Consider the following 14,818-nt stretch of genomic DNA (forward strand, 5'->3'; position numbering starts at 1 on the left):
ATGAATATCTATTTGTACAGTGGAGTATTGAATTGTAAGAGTGAAGTACTGATACATGGTATAACTAATGAACTTTGAAAACATGCCAAATAAAAGCAAGACCAAAAAGAGAGATTTACTGATTCTATTTAAATCAAATATTGTGAGTATAGAGAGGACATGAGTAATTACTAATATCTTAGAGTTGAGTTGAAGTGGGGAGTGACTGTTGAATGGCTACAGTTACAGTTTGGAGTGATGAAAGTATTCTGGAACTAGATAGTGGTGGTGTTGTCACAACATGGGAATGCTGTTTATATTACTGAATTCAACACTTCAACATGGTTTGAATGGGAAATTTTATGTTTTGTCTATTTTATCCTAGAATAAGTTTTTAAAAATTGCTTTTATTTTGGAGATCTGTAGATACACATTTTAAGAAAATTTGGGACCACCCTCATAATATAGATGTGAGGTTTTTTTGTATTCAGGCCTGACTGTTACTGGAATTGGAGTTTTATCCAGGTCAGGCTCCTTCAGTGTTTCTCAAAGTATGCGAGCTATTCAAGATGAGTTTTAGGCTCTATGGATACTATCCATTTTGGTAAGGATAAGCAAAAATGAGCAGATTTAAACAAAAATATGTAGCAAATAATCACAAAGAAATGAAACAGATAAAGAATGTTACAGTGTATGTATTAAAATGAAGTTTTTTCCCCTAATATCTTAGCAAAAATTGATCCTAAAAATGAAGAAGAAGAAAAGCGGCGAATTGAGGCTCGACGAGAGAAGCAAAGACGTAGACGAGAAAAAAACAGTGAGAAATATGGAGATGGATACAGGTTTGTGTTCACAAAATCAAAAATGAGGCTTATAAAAGACAGTTCTCTAAGCTGGGTACCTTTGCAAAGCATGGTGCCACGTCCTGTAATCTGTACTTGTGAGCCTATGGCACTTCAGGCTAGGCTACACACTAAAACCCTATTTCAAAAGGAAAGTCTCGTAGAAATGGGAACTCTGTGAAGTAGAATATGAGAACGTTCTAGTCAGCAGAAAAGATGTGACTAAAGAAACAAAGGAACAGTGCTAGGAGTGTACCTCCGTTGGTCGAGTGCTTGCCTTGACACCCAGAGCCCTGTATAAACTACCTACTGCTCAGTGATGCATAAACCAAGTATGCTGGCACATACCTGTAATCTGAGCACTTGGGCAGTGGAGGCCAAAGACCATAGTCTTGAGCTTTGACTGTGCAGAGACAAAGTGATAGTCTGGGCTGGGCAAGCTTGAGTGTTATCAGTGTATAACTTATTTCAATAGAGATGCCAGAGGAAATTCTGAAGAGAATAATAAATGAATAGTACTGACCTTTGCGATACTGCAGCGTTAGTGCACACTGCACAAGCATGAGGACCCACTGAGAGGGGGTGTGCTGTGCATGCTGTCAGGATTGGAGAGAGCAGGGCTGCTGAGGTTGCTGTCTGTCAGCCTAGTTCAGTACTCAGTGAGAGAGCCTGTCTCAAGGAAGTAGAACTTTTCTCTCCAACCTGTTCATGAGCCTACAGATGTACAAATGTGTAAGGTTCTAATGAAGCACACTGATGAGTGCTAAACATGATGCCAGGGCTGAAAAAAAAATGGTTATAGGCAAATGACAGAATTATTAGCCTATGAACAGACTGCATTTATATAAAAATGTAATATATATTATTAATGATGTGCTAAATAAGATTTGGTCGAACAACTAAATTTTAGAGTCAGTTTAGATCTTCCTATCCCATCTAGGAAGATTAGAAATTTAAAAAGCAATGGAAAACGAAAGGAGAAAATACAGGATTTTCTTCTCTGAAAGATACTCCCCCGGGCTTAAAATCAGTTATCTATAGATATAAAAGACGTGATGAAGGGCTGGAGAGATGACTCAGCAGTTAAAAGAATATGTTGCTCTTCCAGAGAACCCAAGTTCGGTTCCTAGCACCCAGGTCACGAGGCACAAAACTGCCTGTAACTTCAACATCAAGGGATCCAGTGGCCTCTTCTGGCCTTCTTGGATACCCACGCACACATACACATAAATAAAACTTAAAATGAATTTTAAAAAATGAATAGATTTTACTTGAGGACTCAAAACCTTTTTTAAAAAAGATTTATTTATATTTTATGGATATGAATCTTTGCCTGCGTGTATGCATATGCTCCAAATATGTACAGTGCCTGTAGAGGTCAGAGGGGGCATAGGATCCTTTGGAACTGGAGCCACCATGTGGGTGCTGAAAACTGAACCAGGGTCCTTTGCTAGAGCAGCACATGCTTTTAATCACTGAGCCATTTCTCCAGCTGTAGGACTCAAAACTTGAAAGCAAATGGTCTTAGAAAATATAATTGTAAGAAGTGACTGATAGCTAATTTAAACATTAACTTTGATTAAAAATTACCCCCTTCTTTTTTTGATTTTTTTGAAACGGGGTTTCTCTGTGTAGTTTTGGTGCCTGTCCTGGATCTCGTTCTATAAACCAGGCTGGCCTCAAACTCACAGAAATCCACCTGCCTCTGCCTCCTGAGTCCTGGGATTAAAGGCGTGCGTCCAGCCCCCCCTTTTTTTAAAGAAAGAAAACTAAGACATCTGATATGTAATTTAGTGAAGGAATATAGCTAGTTAATATCTTTAGGGAAAATATTGAGACTTTTAGTAATTTAAGTAAAATGAAAAATAAGTAACATGCTGTTTCATTAGAAAAAGACTGATTTGCTAGCTGAGGTATAATCAAATTAACTCAAAATTTAGTGGGGAATGATATAATATTATAACTATTAGAAATCAGGTGGCAATTTAAAAAAGTTCGCAACTTTGTATTCATTGATATTACCAAGGAAATAATCTAAAACACAGAGTTTAATCTACAGAAATTCTCATTACATCATGATTTACTTAAAGTATTAATGGGAACTACATATCAGTTCCAGAGAATGATGAAGTTGATAGAAGTTTTGACTCATTGCTGTATGAGCTCATTGTTAAAAATGAAGATTATAGAATTTACAATAACGTGGAGATAAGGATAAAAGTAGGAAAATACGTATTTAAAATTAAATTATTTATAGGGAAAAAGACAGGGGAGCAGGGTTTCCCTATGTATCCCATGCTGGCCTTGAATTTGTGAGCCTCCTTTCTCAGCCTTCCAGTTGCCAAGATTAAAGGCATGTGCCTCTCTATCAGGAAATTTTTTTGTGTGTGTTTTTGAGACAGGGTTTCTGTGTGTAACAGCTCTGGCTGTTCCGGAACTCACTCTGTAGATCAGGCTGGCTTTGAACTCACAGGGATCTGCCTGTCTCTGCCTGAGTGCTGGGATAAAAGGTGTGAATGCTACCATGAAAAATTTTAAAGACTCCCCCTTATGTTAGAATAAAGAATATAAAATTTCTAAAGTATAAATACAGAAAATTTCTTACTCAATGTTTTTGTTTTTTTTAAGTTTAGGTTGTGTATGTAGCAGGAAAAGTGTCCATGTTCTATGTAACTCACATTTTATCTTTAACCCATAGTGTTTGAAATCTCTTGAGGGAGGCTTTATTTACAGTGTGAATTTCCATTCATGTTAAATAGGAAACTATTGTTACCTGCTATAATGTGTGTAAGGTGTAGAAAAGAATGTTAGTTGCATCTGAATTTGCAAACTATGTTCTGTCTTTGAATTTAGGCTCTTGGATATGCATTTATAATCTTGTATCTAGCTTTAATAAACTGTTCTTTTTCTGGTTTATTGCTCCTAATTTACTAGTATTTGAGAAACAATAGAATTAAACATACTACAAATTACTCCATAAAGAGGGCTTACAGTTTGTTTTTGTATAATACTTTATTTTTGAGATTATAATATAATTATATTATTTCTTCCTTCCTTTTCTTCCCTCTAAACCCTCCCATATTCCTTTCCTTGCTGTCTTTGAAATTCATGGACTTTCTTTCATTAATTTTTACTTGCATGTATGTATATGTACCTACACATATGTTCCTAAATACAAGATATTTAGGTATAATGTTACTTGTATGTGTGTTTTAAGGTCTGATTGTTTGGAGTTGAACAACCAGTTGGTGTGCTCTTCCCTAGGGAAGCTATGTCTCCCACTCTCAGCATTCCTCAGTTGTCTGTAGGTCTTTGTGTAGGGTGGAGCCCATCCACTTTGGCATGTTCTCGTTCAGCTCATGTTTAGGCAGTCATGTTGGTGAGATTCTGTGGGTGTAGCATCTGACATTACTAGGAGACACAGTTTCTCAACAAATTCCCCGATCCTCTGGCTCTCACAGTCTTTCCCCTCTTCTCCAGTGTTCCTCAAGCTTTAGGTGTGGGAGTTGCTTTAGGGACTGGGCTCCACAGCTCTACGTTTCGATTGGTTGTGGTTTTCTGTAATGGTCTTTGTCAGTTGCAGAGAGAAGTTTCCTTGACGAGGGGTAAAGACTACACTTCTCTGTGGGTATAAGGACAAATATTTAGAGTGTACTTGGGGATTATTCTGGTTTGGTAAGGTGCTAGTTGTGGTGAAGTTTCTCTTTCAAGATCCATGACTTCACTAGCCCTAGGTAGTTGGCTAGGTTTCTGGGATCAGGCATGATTTCTCTCTAGTTGAGCAGCTCTTAGTCCAATCAGAGAGCTATTGGTTACTGCCAAGCTTTGTGTGCCACTACTGCACCTAGAGAGAACACACACCATTTGTCTTTCTGAGTCTGGGGGTAACTCACTTAATATGATTTTTTTTTAACTTTCATCCATTAACTTGCAAAATTTATGACTTCATTTTCCTTTGGAGCTGAATAGTATTCTATAATGTCTATGCACCATATTCATTATCCTTTTGTCAGTTGAAGGACATTTGTGTTGTTTTTCTTTCCCAGCTATTGTGAATAGAGCAGCAACAAACACGGCAGAGCAAGTATCTGTGGAGCAGGACGCTGAGTCCTGTGGGCATATGCCAAGGAGTGGTGCAGCTGAGTCCTATGGTGGATTTATTTGTAGCTCTTTGAGCATTCTCCATACTTATTTTCATAGTGACTGCACCAGTTTGCGGTCCCACCAATAGTGAATGAGGGTTTCCTTTTCCCTTCATTCCCTCCAGCATTTGTTGTTGGTTATTTTGTTAATGTTTACCATTCTGACTGAGGTAAGAAGACATTTTATAGTTGTTTTGCATTCTCTTATTGCTAGGGACCATGAATATTTTTTTTTTTGAGATATTTCTTAGCCCCCACTCCACCCCTCCCACCCCCCCGCCTTTTTTTCTTCTTTCAAGACCACTCTGTTCAGGTCCCAGGTCCATTTTTTAAATGAGTCTTCTTGTTTTTCTGAGTTCTTTGCAAATCCTGGATATTAATCCTCTGTCAGATGTGTAGCTGGCAAAGATTCTCTCCCATTCTGTGGGCCTCCTCTTCACTTGGTTGATTGTTTCTTCAGCTGTGCAGAAGCTTTTTATGAAGCCCCACCTGTCAGTTGTTGTCCTTGGTCCCTGGGAAATGGGGTCCTATTCAGGAAGTCCTTCCCTGCACCTATATCATGTAGGCACTGCCTATGTTTCTTCTAGCAGTTCCAGGCTCCACTTTTAAGTCTTTGATCCATTTGGAATTAGTTTTTGTGCAAGGTGGTAGATATGGGTCTAATGTCTTTCTTCTGCATATGGATGTCCAATTTTCCCAGTATCATCTGTTGAAGATGCTTTTTTTTCCAGCTTATGTTTTTGGCATTTTTGTCAAATATTAAGTGACTGAAGGTATGTGTACTCATGCTTGGGTCTTTGATTTTTGTCCTATTGACCTGCATGTCTGTTTTTTGTGCCGGTACAATACTGCTTTTATTACTTTGGCTCTGCAATATATCTTAAAATCTGGAATGGTAATCCTTTTAGCATTGTTCTTTTTGTTTAGTTTTTTTTTTTTTTTTTTTTTTTTTTTGGCTACCAGGAGTGTTTTATGATTCCATATGAATTTTAGGATAGTTTTTTCTACTTCTGTGAAGAATGAGATGGGGATTTTGATTGAGATTGCATTGAACTTGTAAGTAGCTTTTGCTAGAATGGTCATTTTTCTAATGTTAATTCTATCAACCCCTGAACATGAGATATCTTTCCATTTCCTAGTGTCTTTTCTATCTCTTTCTTCAAAGGTTTAAAATTTTCATTTTCAAGATCCTTCACTTCCTTGGTTAAGTTTATTCGTAGAGACTTAATTTTCTTTGAGGCTGTTGTGAATGGGCGTGTGTCCATGATCTTCCCTCTGTGTGTTTGTTGTTAGTGTATAGAAAAGTTATTGATTTGTGCAGGTTGATTTTGTATCCTGCCACATGGCTGAATTTATCATCTCTAGAAGTTTTCTGGTACAGTTTTGTAACGCATAGTATCATGTCAACTAGGAACTAGGGACAGTGTGACTTCTCCCCCTGTTTGTGTCCCTTTAGTTTCCTTCTCTTGCCTTCCTGTTCAGCTAGTGCTTCAAGCACATTATTGAGAAGGAATCAGAATAGTAGACAGCCCTGTCTCCTTCCTGACTTCAGTGGGATTGCTTCGAGCTTTTCTCCATTTATGATGACATCGGCTGTGGGTTTCTCATGTATAGTTTCTGTTATGTTGAGGTATGATCCCTTCAGCCCTACATTCTCCAGGACTTTTATCATGAAGGTATGTTGGATCTTGTCAAAGGCTTTTTTCTTCATATGTTGAGATGATCATGTGGTTCTTGTTAAGTCAATTTATGTGGTTTATTACATTTTTTATTGAATTACATATATTTTCATTTTAGAGGTCCTTCCCTTCTTTGGTTAGGTTTTTTTCTAGATATTTTATTTTCTTTGAGGCTGTTGTGAATGAGAGTGTATCCATGATCTCTTTCTCTGTATGTTTGTTGTTGGTTTATAGAAAAGCTGTTGATCTGTATCCCGCCCCCTTGCTGAATTTCCCATTTCTAGGAGTTAGGGAATATTTAATGTATAGTATCATGTCATCTGCAATAAGAATAGTTTGGATTTTTTTACCTATTTGTATCCATTTAATTTCTTTCTCTTGCCTTATTGCTCCAGCTAGTGCTGGGAGTACAGTATTGAAAAGGAGTGGAGATAGTGGGCATCCCTGTCTTGTTCCTGCCTTGAGTGGGATTGCTTCTAGATCTTCTCCGTTTAGGATGCTGTTGGCTGTGGGATTCTCAGATATAGCTCTTATCATGTTGGTGAAGTCACCTCTAGCCCTACATTCTCTAGAACTTTAATCTTGAAGGTATGTTGGATTTTGTCAGTTTTTCTGCATCTAAGTTTTGTCTCTGTATATTCATTTGTGTGACTTATAATATCTATTGACTTTTGTATGTTGAACCAGCCCTGCATTTCAGAGGTAAAGCCAACTTGGACATGGTGGATAATCTTTCTAATGTATGTCTGCAGTCTGTTTGCAGATATTTTATTGAGTATTTTTGAGTCTATGTTTAGTGGCCAGCAGTTTTTTCTTTGAAGGGTGCTGTCTTTACCTGTTTTGCTATTATAGTGGTACTGGCTTAGTAGGAGTTTGGGACTGCTCTTTCTGTTTCTGTTCTTTTGAATTGGGTTGACGAATTCTTTTTTGAAGAAGGGTTTGCTGTGGTATTTGAATGTCTGTTAGAATTCTGCTGCGACTCCATCTGGCCCTGGACATTTTTGTTTGCTTGTTTTCTTTTCTTTTAAAAAAAATTTTTGTTTTAGCTGGAAAGCTTTTTTCTTTTTCTTTATTATTTCAATCTCCTCATTTGTTATGAGTCCATTTGGGTTGCTGATTTCTTGGTTTAATTTTAATGCTTTGGCAGAATCTAGGAATTCATCCATTTCTTTTAGGTTTTCCAGCTTAATGGGAGTACACATTTTTAAAATATTACCTTATAATATTCTGAATTTCTTTGGTGTCTGCTGTAAAGCTTCCTTGTTCATTTCTTATTTTGTTAATTTGGGTCCTTTTTTTTTTTTCTTTTGGTTAGTTGAGCCTTGGGTTTGTCAATCTTGTTTATCTTCTCAAACAGATTGGATTTAGTGATTATTTGTACTGTTTTCTTTGTTTCTGTTTCATTGATTTCACCTTTCGTTTTACTATTTCTTGCTGCTGATTGGGTTTGGATTTGGTTTGTTCTTTTCAAATTTTTTATTTGCATCTTTATCATTTATCTGTGCTCCCTCTAATTTTTACTGTAGGGACTTAGAGTTACACATTTCCTCATAAGACTGCTTTCAATGTATCCCAGAGGTTTTGCTGTGTTTTCATTTTTATTTAACTCCAGGCAAAATTTTAATTTCTTTCTTGATTTCTTCTTTCTGACATCTTCAATAGTGGATGCTTGCTATCAGCTTCAAATTTTATTGCATTGTGCTCAGATAGGATACAAGGAATGATTTCAGTACTTTTGAATTGGTAAAGATTTGTCTTGTTTCTCAGGATATGATCTATTTTAACAAAGTTTCAGTGTACTCCTGAGTAGAATGTGTAGTCTTTGGTGTCTGGGTGGAATATTCTGTAGGTTTCTGTTAAGTCCATTTGATGTATAATGTTAATTAAATCTGATGCTTCTCTAATTTTTGTTTTAGATGATGTGTTTATTGAAAAAAATGGTGTATTGAAATCTCCTTGTGTGTGTGTTTTGAGACAAGGTTTCTCTGTAGCCTTGGCTGTCCTGGAATTCACTCTGCAGGGCCAGACTGGTCTTGAACTCACAGAGATCTGCCTGCCTCTGCCTCCAAAGTGCTAGGTTTAAAGGTGTGTGTCACCACGAGATGTAACCCAAATTTCTGAATGGTCTTCTAATAAAAAACCTGGCACCAGATATTGGGGTGAATGTTGAAAGAGCAGAGAGGCAAAGGAACAAGCCACAACTCCCACCTCTTACCTCACCAACTCCTCAGCCAGAAAGAGCTCTAGCCGAAAGGGCTTCTAGCTGAAAGGGATTCCTCAGCCGAAAAGGCTTCTAGTTTCTGTCTCCTCATGCCTTATATACCTTAATCTGCCCAGCCACTAAAGGCATGTGTGCTTCCCAGTACTGGGATTAAAGGTGTGTGCCACCACTGCCTGGCTCTGTTTCTCTCTTAGACTAAGTCAATATCATGCAATCCAGGGTGGCTTTCAACTCACAGAGATCCAGATTATCTTTGCCTCCTGAGTGCTAGGATTAAAGGTATGTGCTACCACTGTCTGGCCTCTATGTTTAATCTAGTGGCTTGTTCTGTTCTCTGATCTTCAGGCAATTTTTATTAGGGTACACAATATATCACCACAGCAACCCTGTTGAAATCCCCTACTACTATTAATGGATTGATGTTAATGTGTGTCTTTAAATCCAGTAGTAGTACTTTTTTTTTTTTTTAAATGAAATAGCATGCCCCACAGTTTGGTGCTTGTATGCTTAGAATAGTAATGTCTTCTTGGTTAACAATCCCTTTTATTAGAATGGAGTGTCCTTCTTTATCTCTTCTGTTTGGTTTTAGTTTGAAATCTATTTTGTCAGATATTGGGATAGTGATGGCCTGATTGCTTCCCTGGTACCATTTTATTAGAGTACTTTTGTCCATGCTTTTATTCTAAGGCAGTGCATGTCTTTAAAGATGTCCTTCTTATAGACAGCAGATAGATTTTGTTTCTTGATCCATTCAGTCAGCCTATGTCTTTTGAATGGAGAATTGAGGCCTCTGATACTTAAAGTTATTATTGAAATGTATGTTTTAATTATGGTCATTGTGTTGTTAATTCTTGGTGTTGTTTGTGTTCAGTGGTACTTTGTGTTTTAATAATTATGGTTTCACATTTCTTTCTACAATCTCTGCTATGTTTATTCCTCGCTTTGGCCCAAACTGTTGCTTCCTGTGTTATCCTTAGGTTTGGTTTGTTGGATATGTTTTTTATGGTGCTTATATTGTGGAAAGTTTTTCTCCCTCCTTCAATCATGGCGAATAGTTTTGCTGGGTATATTAGTTTGGGCTGGCTGACATAGGCTTTTAGGACTTGGAATGCATTGCTCCAGGCTTGTGGATTTCAGAGTTTTCATTGAGAAACCAGCTGTTATTCAGATAGGTTTTCCTTTATATGTGACTTGCAGTTTTTCTCTTGCAGCTTTCAGTTCACTTTCTCTGTTAGGTCTATTGCTGTGGGATGGTCTGTATGTCAAGTGTGTTGCTGTTTGGTCATTAAATAAATCACTGATTGGCCAGTGGCTAGGCAGGAAGTATAGGCGGGACAAGCAGGAGAATAAAGCTGGAAAGTGGAAGGCTGAGTCAGAGACACTGCCAGCTGCCATGATGACAAACAGCATGTGAAGATGCCGGTAAGCCACGAGCCACATGGCAAGATTAATAGAAATGGATTAATTTAAGCGGTAAGAACAGTTAGCAAGAAGCCTGCCACGGCCATACAGTTTGTAAGCAATACAAGTCTCTGTGTTTACTTGGTCGGGTCTGAGCGGCTGTGGGACTGGCGGGTGAGAGAGATTTGTCCTGACTGTGGGCCAGGCAGGAAAACTCTAGCTACAGTCTATATACTTAGTGTTTTAACTATGATATTCCAATAGGGAGTCTCTTTTATGGTCTAGTCTATTTGGTGTTCTGTGTACTTCTTGTATTTGTATGGATGTGTCTTTCCTTAGTTTGGGGAAGTTTTTCTTCTATAATCTTGTTGATTACCTGGTCTATGCCGTTGACTTGGGATTCATCTCCCTCATCCATGTCTATAATTTGAAGGTTTGATTATTTCGTGGTGTCCCACTTTTCTGATATGTTTCTTTCCTGTGGTTTTTGTTTTCTAATTTTTAGTTTATTTGGTCCGGGACCTCTACTTTGTATCCTGATTATCTTCTGCCTGATTCTTTCTACTTGTAAGGTTTTCTTCTGAGTTCTAGTTGTGTTACTGGAGATTTCATTTCCGTCTTCATTTTAGCTTGAGTTCTCTTCAATGTTTTTATCTCCTTATTGAATCCCCTTCTCAAGTTCTGGGTTAGCATCGTCATTTCCTTCAGCATTGTCTGTGTTTTCTTAGGCATCACTCAGGCATTTATTTTCCTTAAATTCTGTTTCTTTAATTTCATTGAGATGTTTCTTTGTGTCTTCCTTAAACTTCCTGAATTCTTTGATGAAGTTTATGATTGTTCTTTTAAAGTCTGTGTCCTGAGGTTCATCTAGGTAACTTTTATTGGCAAGTATTTGTGCGAAACTGGTAGGAGAGGAGATACTGTCTTGATCTTTCATATTGTTTATATTTGCTATGCGATCTGGGCATGTGGACTTCTTTTGTTAGTTTTAAGTCTGATATGGACAGAACAGGTTGGGGCAGAAGAGAGGATGTGCCAATGGATTGATTGGGCCTAACGGTTGGAAATGACTTAGGTGGAATGAAGTGAGGTGGACTGGGTTGGTGTACAGGATGTGCACCTTGTCCAAGCCTGGAATGTGGATCAGGGTGGGTGGAAAGGTTGAGGTGACATGGAGAAGCCCATGGGTAGGGAGTGTTCTGGCAGAAACCTAGGCCAGGACATTAGCTGTGGGGCCTGGGGAGAAGGGGTGGATGGTTGGGTCAGGGAGACTCACTGGGACAGACCGGGAGAAGGACAGGGGAGGTCTGGCTGGGCAGTGCGGTTATAATTTTCATAGGACTGTTTTTTGGTCTTTGTCTCTGCCCTGCTTCTTATCTCTTTAAATTCCATTTGGCATAGATAATAGATATGTTACTGTGTTGTGGAAATGAATTAAACAATTTATGTTAAATATATGAGTCTAAATATGATTATGCATTGTAAGGTTAACATTTGTATTTAATTATTCTATGAGTACTTTTCCCATTAAAATTTGAAAATTTGAATGTGATGTCACTGTGTTAATAGAATAAACATTGCAGTATAAGAACTGAAATGTTCATTTTTCACTATACCATAACCATTTCAGTTAAATTGTCGTTTTCTAGACTATGAGTCTTAAAAAATATCCTACAGTATGTTAGGCTTAAAAAACAGTACTGATGATTAAACCAGGACCTAATACATACTAAAGAAATGCACTACAAGTGAGTTACATCTGCTGTCGTGTGTACATTTATTTTATCAGAGTGGTTTTACTTTTGTTAGGAAGATTTGAGATGGATGGTAAATGACTGCTTTTGGATAGGTCTCTTGTTATTTGAATGCTTTCAATATGATAACGAAGGTGACTGTGTACATACACTACTTAAGAGAACCTGGGGTGAGATGCGTATGTAAGAGGTATGCACAAGCAAAAGTATATGGTGAAGAAGTGCCAGAAGAGAGATACAAATCAGAGTGGCAGTGAATCCCAGAGACAATGTGATGATGGAGATGGTATTTGAACTGCTCTAGGAATGGTAGAATTGCAAGAGTTGTGTGAAGCAGTCCAGGTAGATCATATACCTTAAGGTAAAAGCAAAGAAATAGGTGTTTTACTGATACCTCAAAAATAGAAAACTGGTTTGAAAAGAATTAGTGATTTAAAAATGTAACATAATTAAAGCATTTAATAAAGATGTAGTATGTACTTTATACTGCTAAACGAGATTAGTGGGCATAGATAAAAAGAGAGTAGAGATTAGGAAGTGTCCTGGGTAGCAGCTGAAGGCATTTTTGTGTTTAGTTTTTGAGTGTTAAAGGAGTCAGTGAGGTATGTAAGCAGTAACGTGCTAATGCCTGTTGTAGAGGACGTAACCTAAGTAGTTGAAGGAGCCATCTTTTTTAAATTTTTAAAATTTTATTTATTTATGTAGTTTTTTTTTAGGTATGGTGCTCTGTCTGCATTCATGCCAGAGAGAGCTTCAGATCTCATTACAGATGGTTATGAGCCACCATGTGGTTGCTAGGAATTAAACTCTGGACCTTTGGAAGAGCAGCCAGTGCTCTTAACCTCTGAGCCATCTTTCCAGCCCTGACAGGAGCCATCTTAGGGACTCCATGTGATACCTCTGTGAAGACTGCATTAACATAAGAAGACTGCATTAGCCAGAGAAGTTAAATAACCTGCCCAAGATCGCACATGATATAAACTGAGCTGTTAACTCCTAAGTAACTCAGCAGATAAGTCTAATAGCAGTATGAAAAGATCCTTGGGAAATGGAAACTGAGTCAGAACCCAGAGACTGTTATCATAATTTAAGGAAAAAGAAATAACAACATACATAGAAAGTAGGAAAGTTATAGAGGAATTCATTCTGGGTGGATTTTCATCTTCTAAATAATGTATATTTGTGCAGCAGTCTCGACCTGTCAGTCATCCTGACAGCTGTTGGGGGACAGTACGTCCCCAGAGCTCTGTGGGACTGAATAGTTGTTTGTGTCTACCTGGCTTTGTTGATGGTTTGGAAACCCGAGGATGGGCCAGAGTGTAAAATTTGTTGTGGAATTTTGGAACTCAGTGCTTCTTTACATTAACTTAGCTTTCGAATGGCCAAGGCTTGAAGTCATCCCCTCATGTGTCCTATTCATACCCAGAGGCTTAAAACACAAAGTACTTTAATGACTATGCTGTCCATAGGTACTCAACGAAATATTTTTTCCTCTGCCTTAATTTCAGAGTTCTAAAATGGAAAGAAAGTTATTTCGGCTAGTATACTTAGTTTTAGATGATCTAAATGAATAAGGTAATATTTAAAGAAGATTTCTTTTCGTTGTAGAATGGCATTCACATGTTCATTTTGTAAATTTCGAACTTTTGAAGAAAAAAATATTGAACTGCATCTGGAAAGTTCTTCACACCAGGAAACGTTAGATCACATTCAGAAACAAACCAAATTTGATAAAGTAGTTATGGAGTTTTTGCATGTAAGTAGATGTTTTTGAAATGAGAAACGTTTTATTTGATCTGAATTTATTTCACTTTTTATAATTTTTCTCTCACCTTTTTATGTTTCTAAAAATTTAATAATTACTCATTTAAGGAAAGTTGTTAAAACTAATTAGATGTGAATTCTATTTTAAAATTTGAATTTGTAATATGAGAAATCATTTTTCATAATTATTTCTGAGAAAGTTGTCAGAAAGAGATCCTTTAGTCACTGTATGTTGATTCGGATTCATCTATTGTTCCTGCAGAATCTACCGTGTACCTGGAAGTATGATTGGTACATTAATTCTTCGTTTCAGATGAGCCTTCATAATTCATTCTCTCTCTCTCTCTCTCTCTCTCTCTCTCTTTTTTTTTCAAGTGATGATTGAAAGATCATGTCCATAGAAGCTAAGTGACCTTGTCACTAGGTAGCAGAGTCAGACTTTTGAGCCAGGGAGATAGGATCTGTCTGGTGTCTTTGTATTTTCCTTGTGTAATTGTCAACTTAATAGATTATTTTGAAGACTGCAAGCATTACTGTTAATGAGCCAACTGTAATTGAAAATAAAACATGTTCACAGGTACACAGATAGTATGTTTAGGTGTAAATGCCAAGACTGCAGAGATACTCTGGGGACTTGAAAAAACAAACAAAACAAAAAGAGATGCTGCAAGAGGCTGGAGCTGGACTACTGACTGCACAGCACTGATCTGTTCACAGACCTCTGTATCCAGCAGAATTGGGTCCTTTATTACAATTTGTTCCTGTAACTTTCCCGTAATGGGTTCCTGTCTGTCATTATGATTCACCCACTTACTTGAGAAGGTCACCTCAAGGTGCAGCTTCTAATCTCTTTCTCCAAGTGCCCAGAAGACATTTTGAAAGTGAAGCCATTTTCTAGTGTTTCACGATAGTCTGTCTCTTCAAGTAAATTGTGGGTTTCTTGTGAGAGGATATTAGTTCTTACAGAGCAGAAATACCTGCCAATGATAGTGTTCCCATAAGATGAATGTGGTGCTGAGCATATGCTGGGTGCACC

The 14,818-nt window shown here is 37.6% G+C and overlaps 1 protein-coding gene across 3 annotated transcripts in view; it reads left to right on the forward strand.

The window, feature by feature from the left end:
- Znf326 (zinc finger protein 326) overlaps positions 1-14,818 on the forward strand; it is a 45,632-nt gene that overhangs the window by 19,582 nt on the left and 11,232 nt on the right. For all 3 annotated transcript variants that reach the window (XM_052735630.1, XM_052735631.1, XM_052735632.1), the window contains 2 exons: positions 710-821; positions 13,627-13,774. In XM_052735630.1, the coding sequence (XP_052591590.1) occupies positions 710-821; positions 13,627-13,774 (260 nt within the window). The remainder of the gene's footprint in view (positions 1-709; positions 822-13,626; positions 13,775-14,818) is intronic.

Source organism: Peromyscus californicus, unplaced genomic scaffold (genome assembly GCF_007827085.1).
Source record: "Peromyscus californicus insignis strain IS unplaced genomic scaffold, ASM782708v3 Scaffold_13__1_contigs__length_99412109, whole genome shotgun sequence".
Lineage (NCBI taxonomy): Eukaryota > Metazoa > Chordata > Mammalia > Rodentia > Cricetidae > Peromyscus > Peromyscus californicus.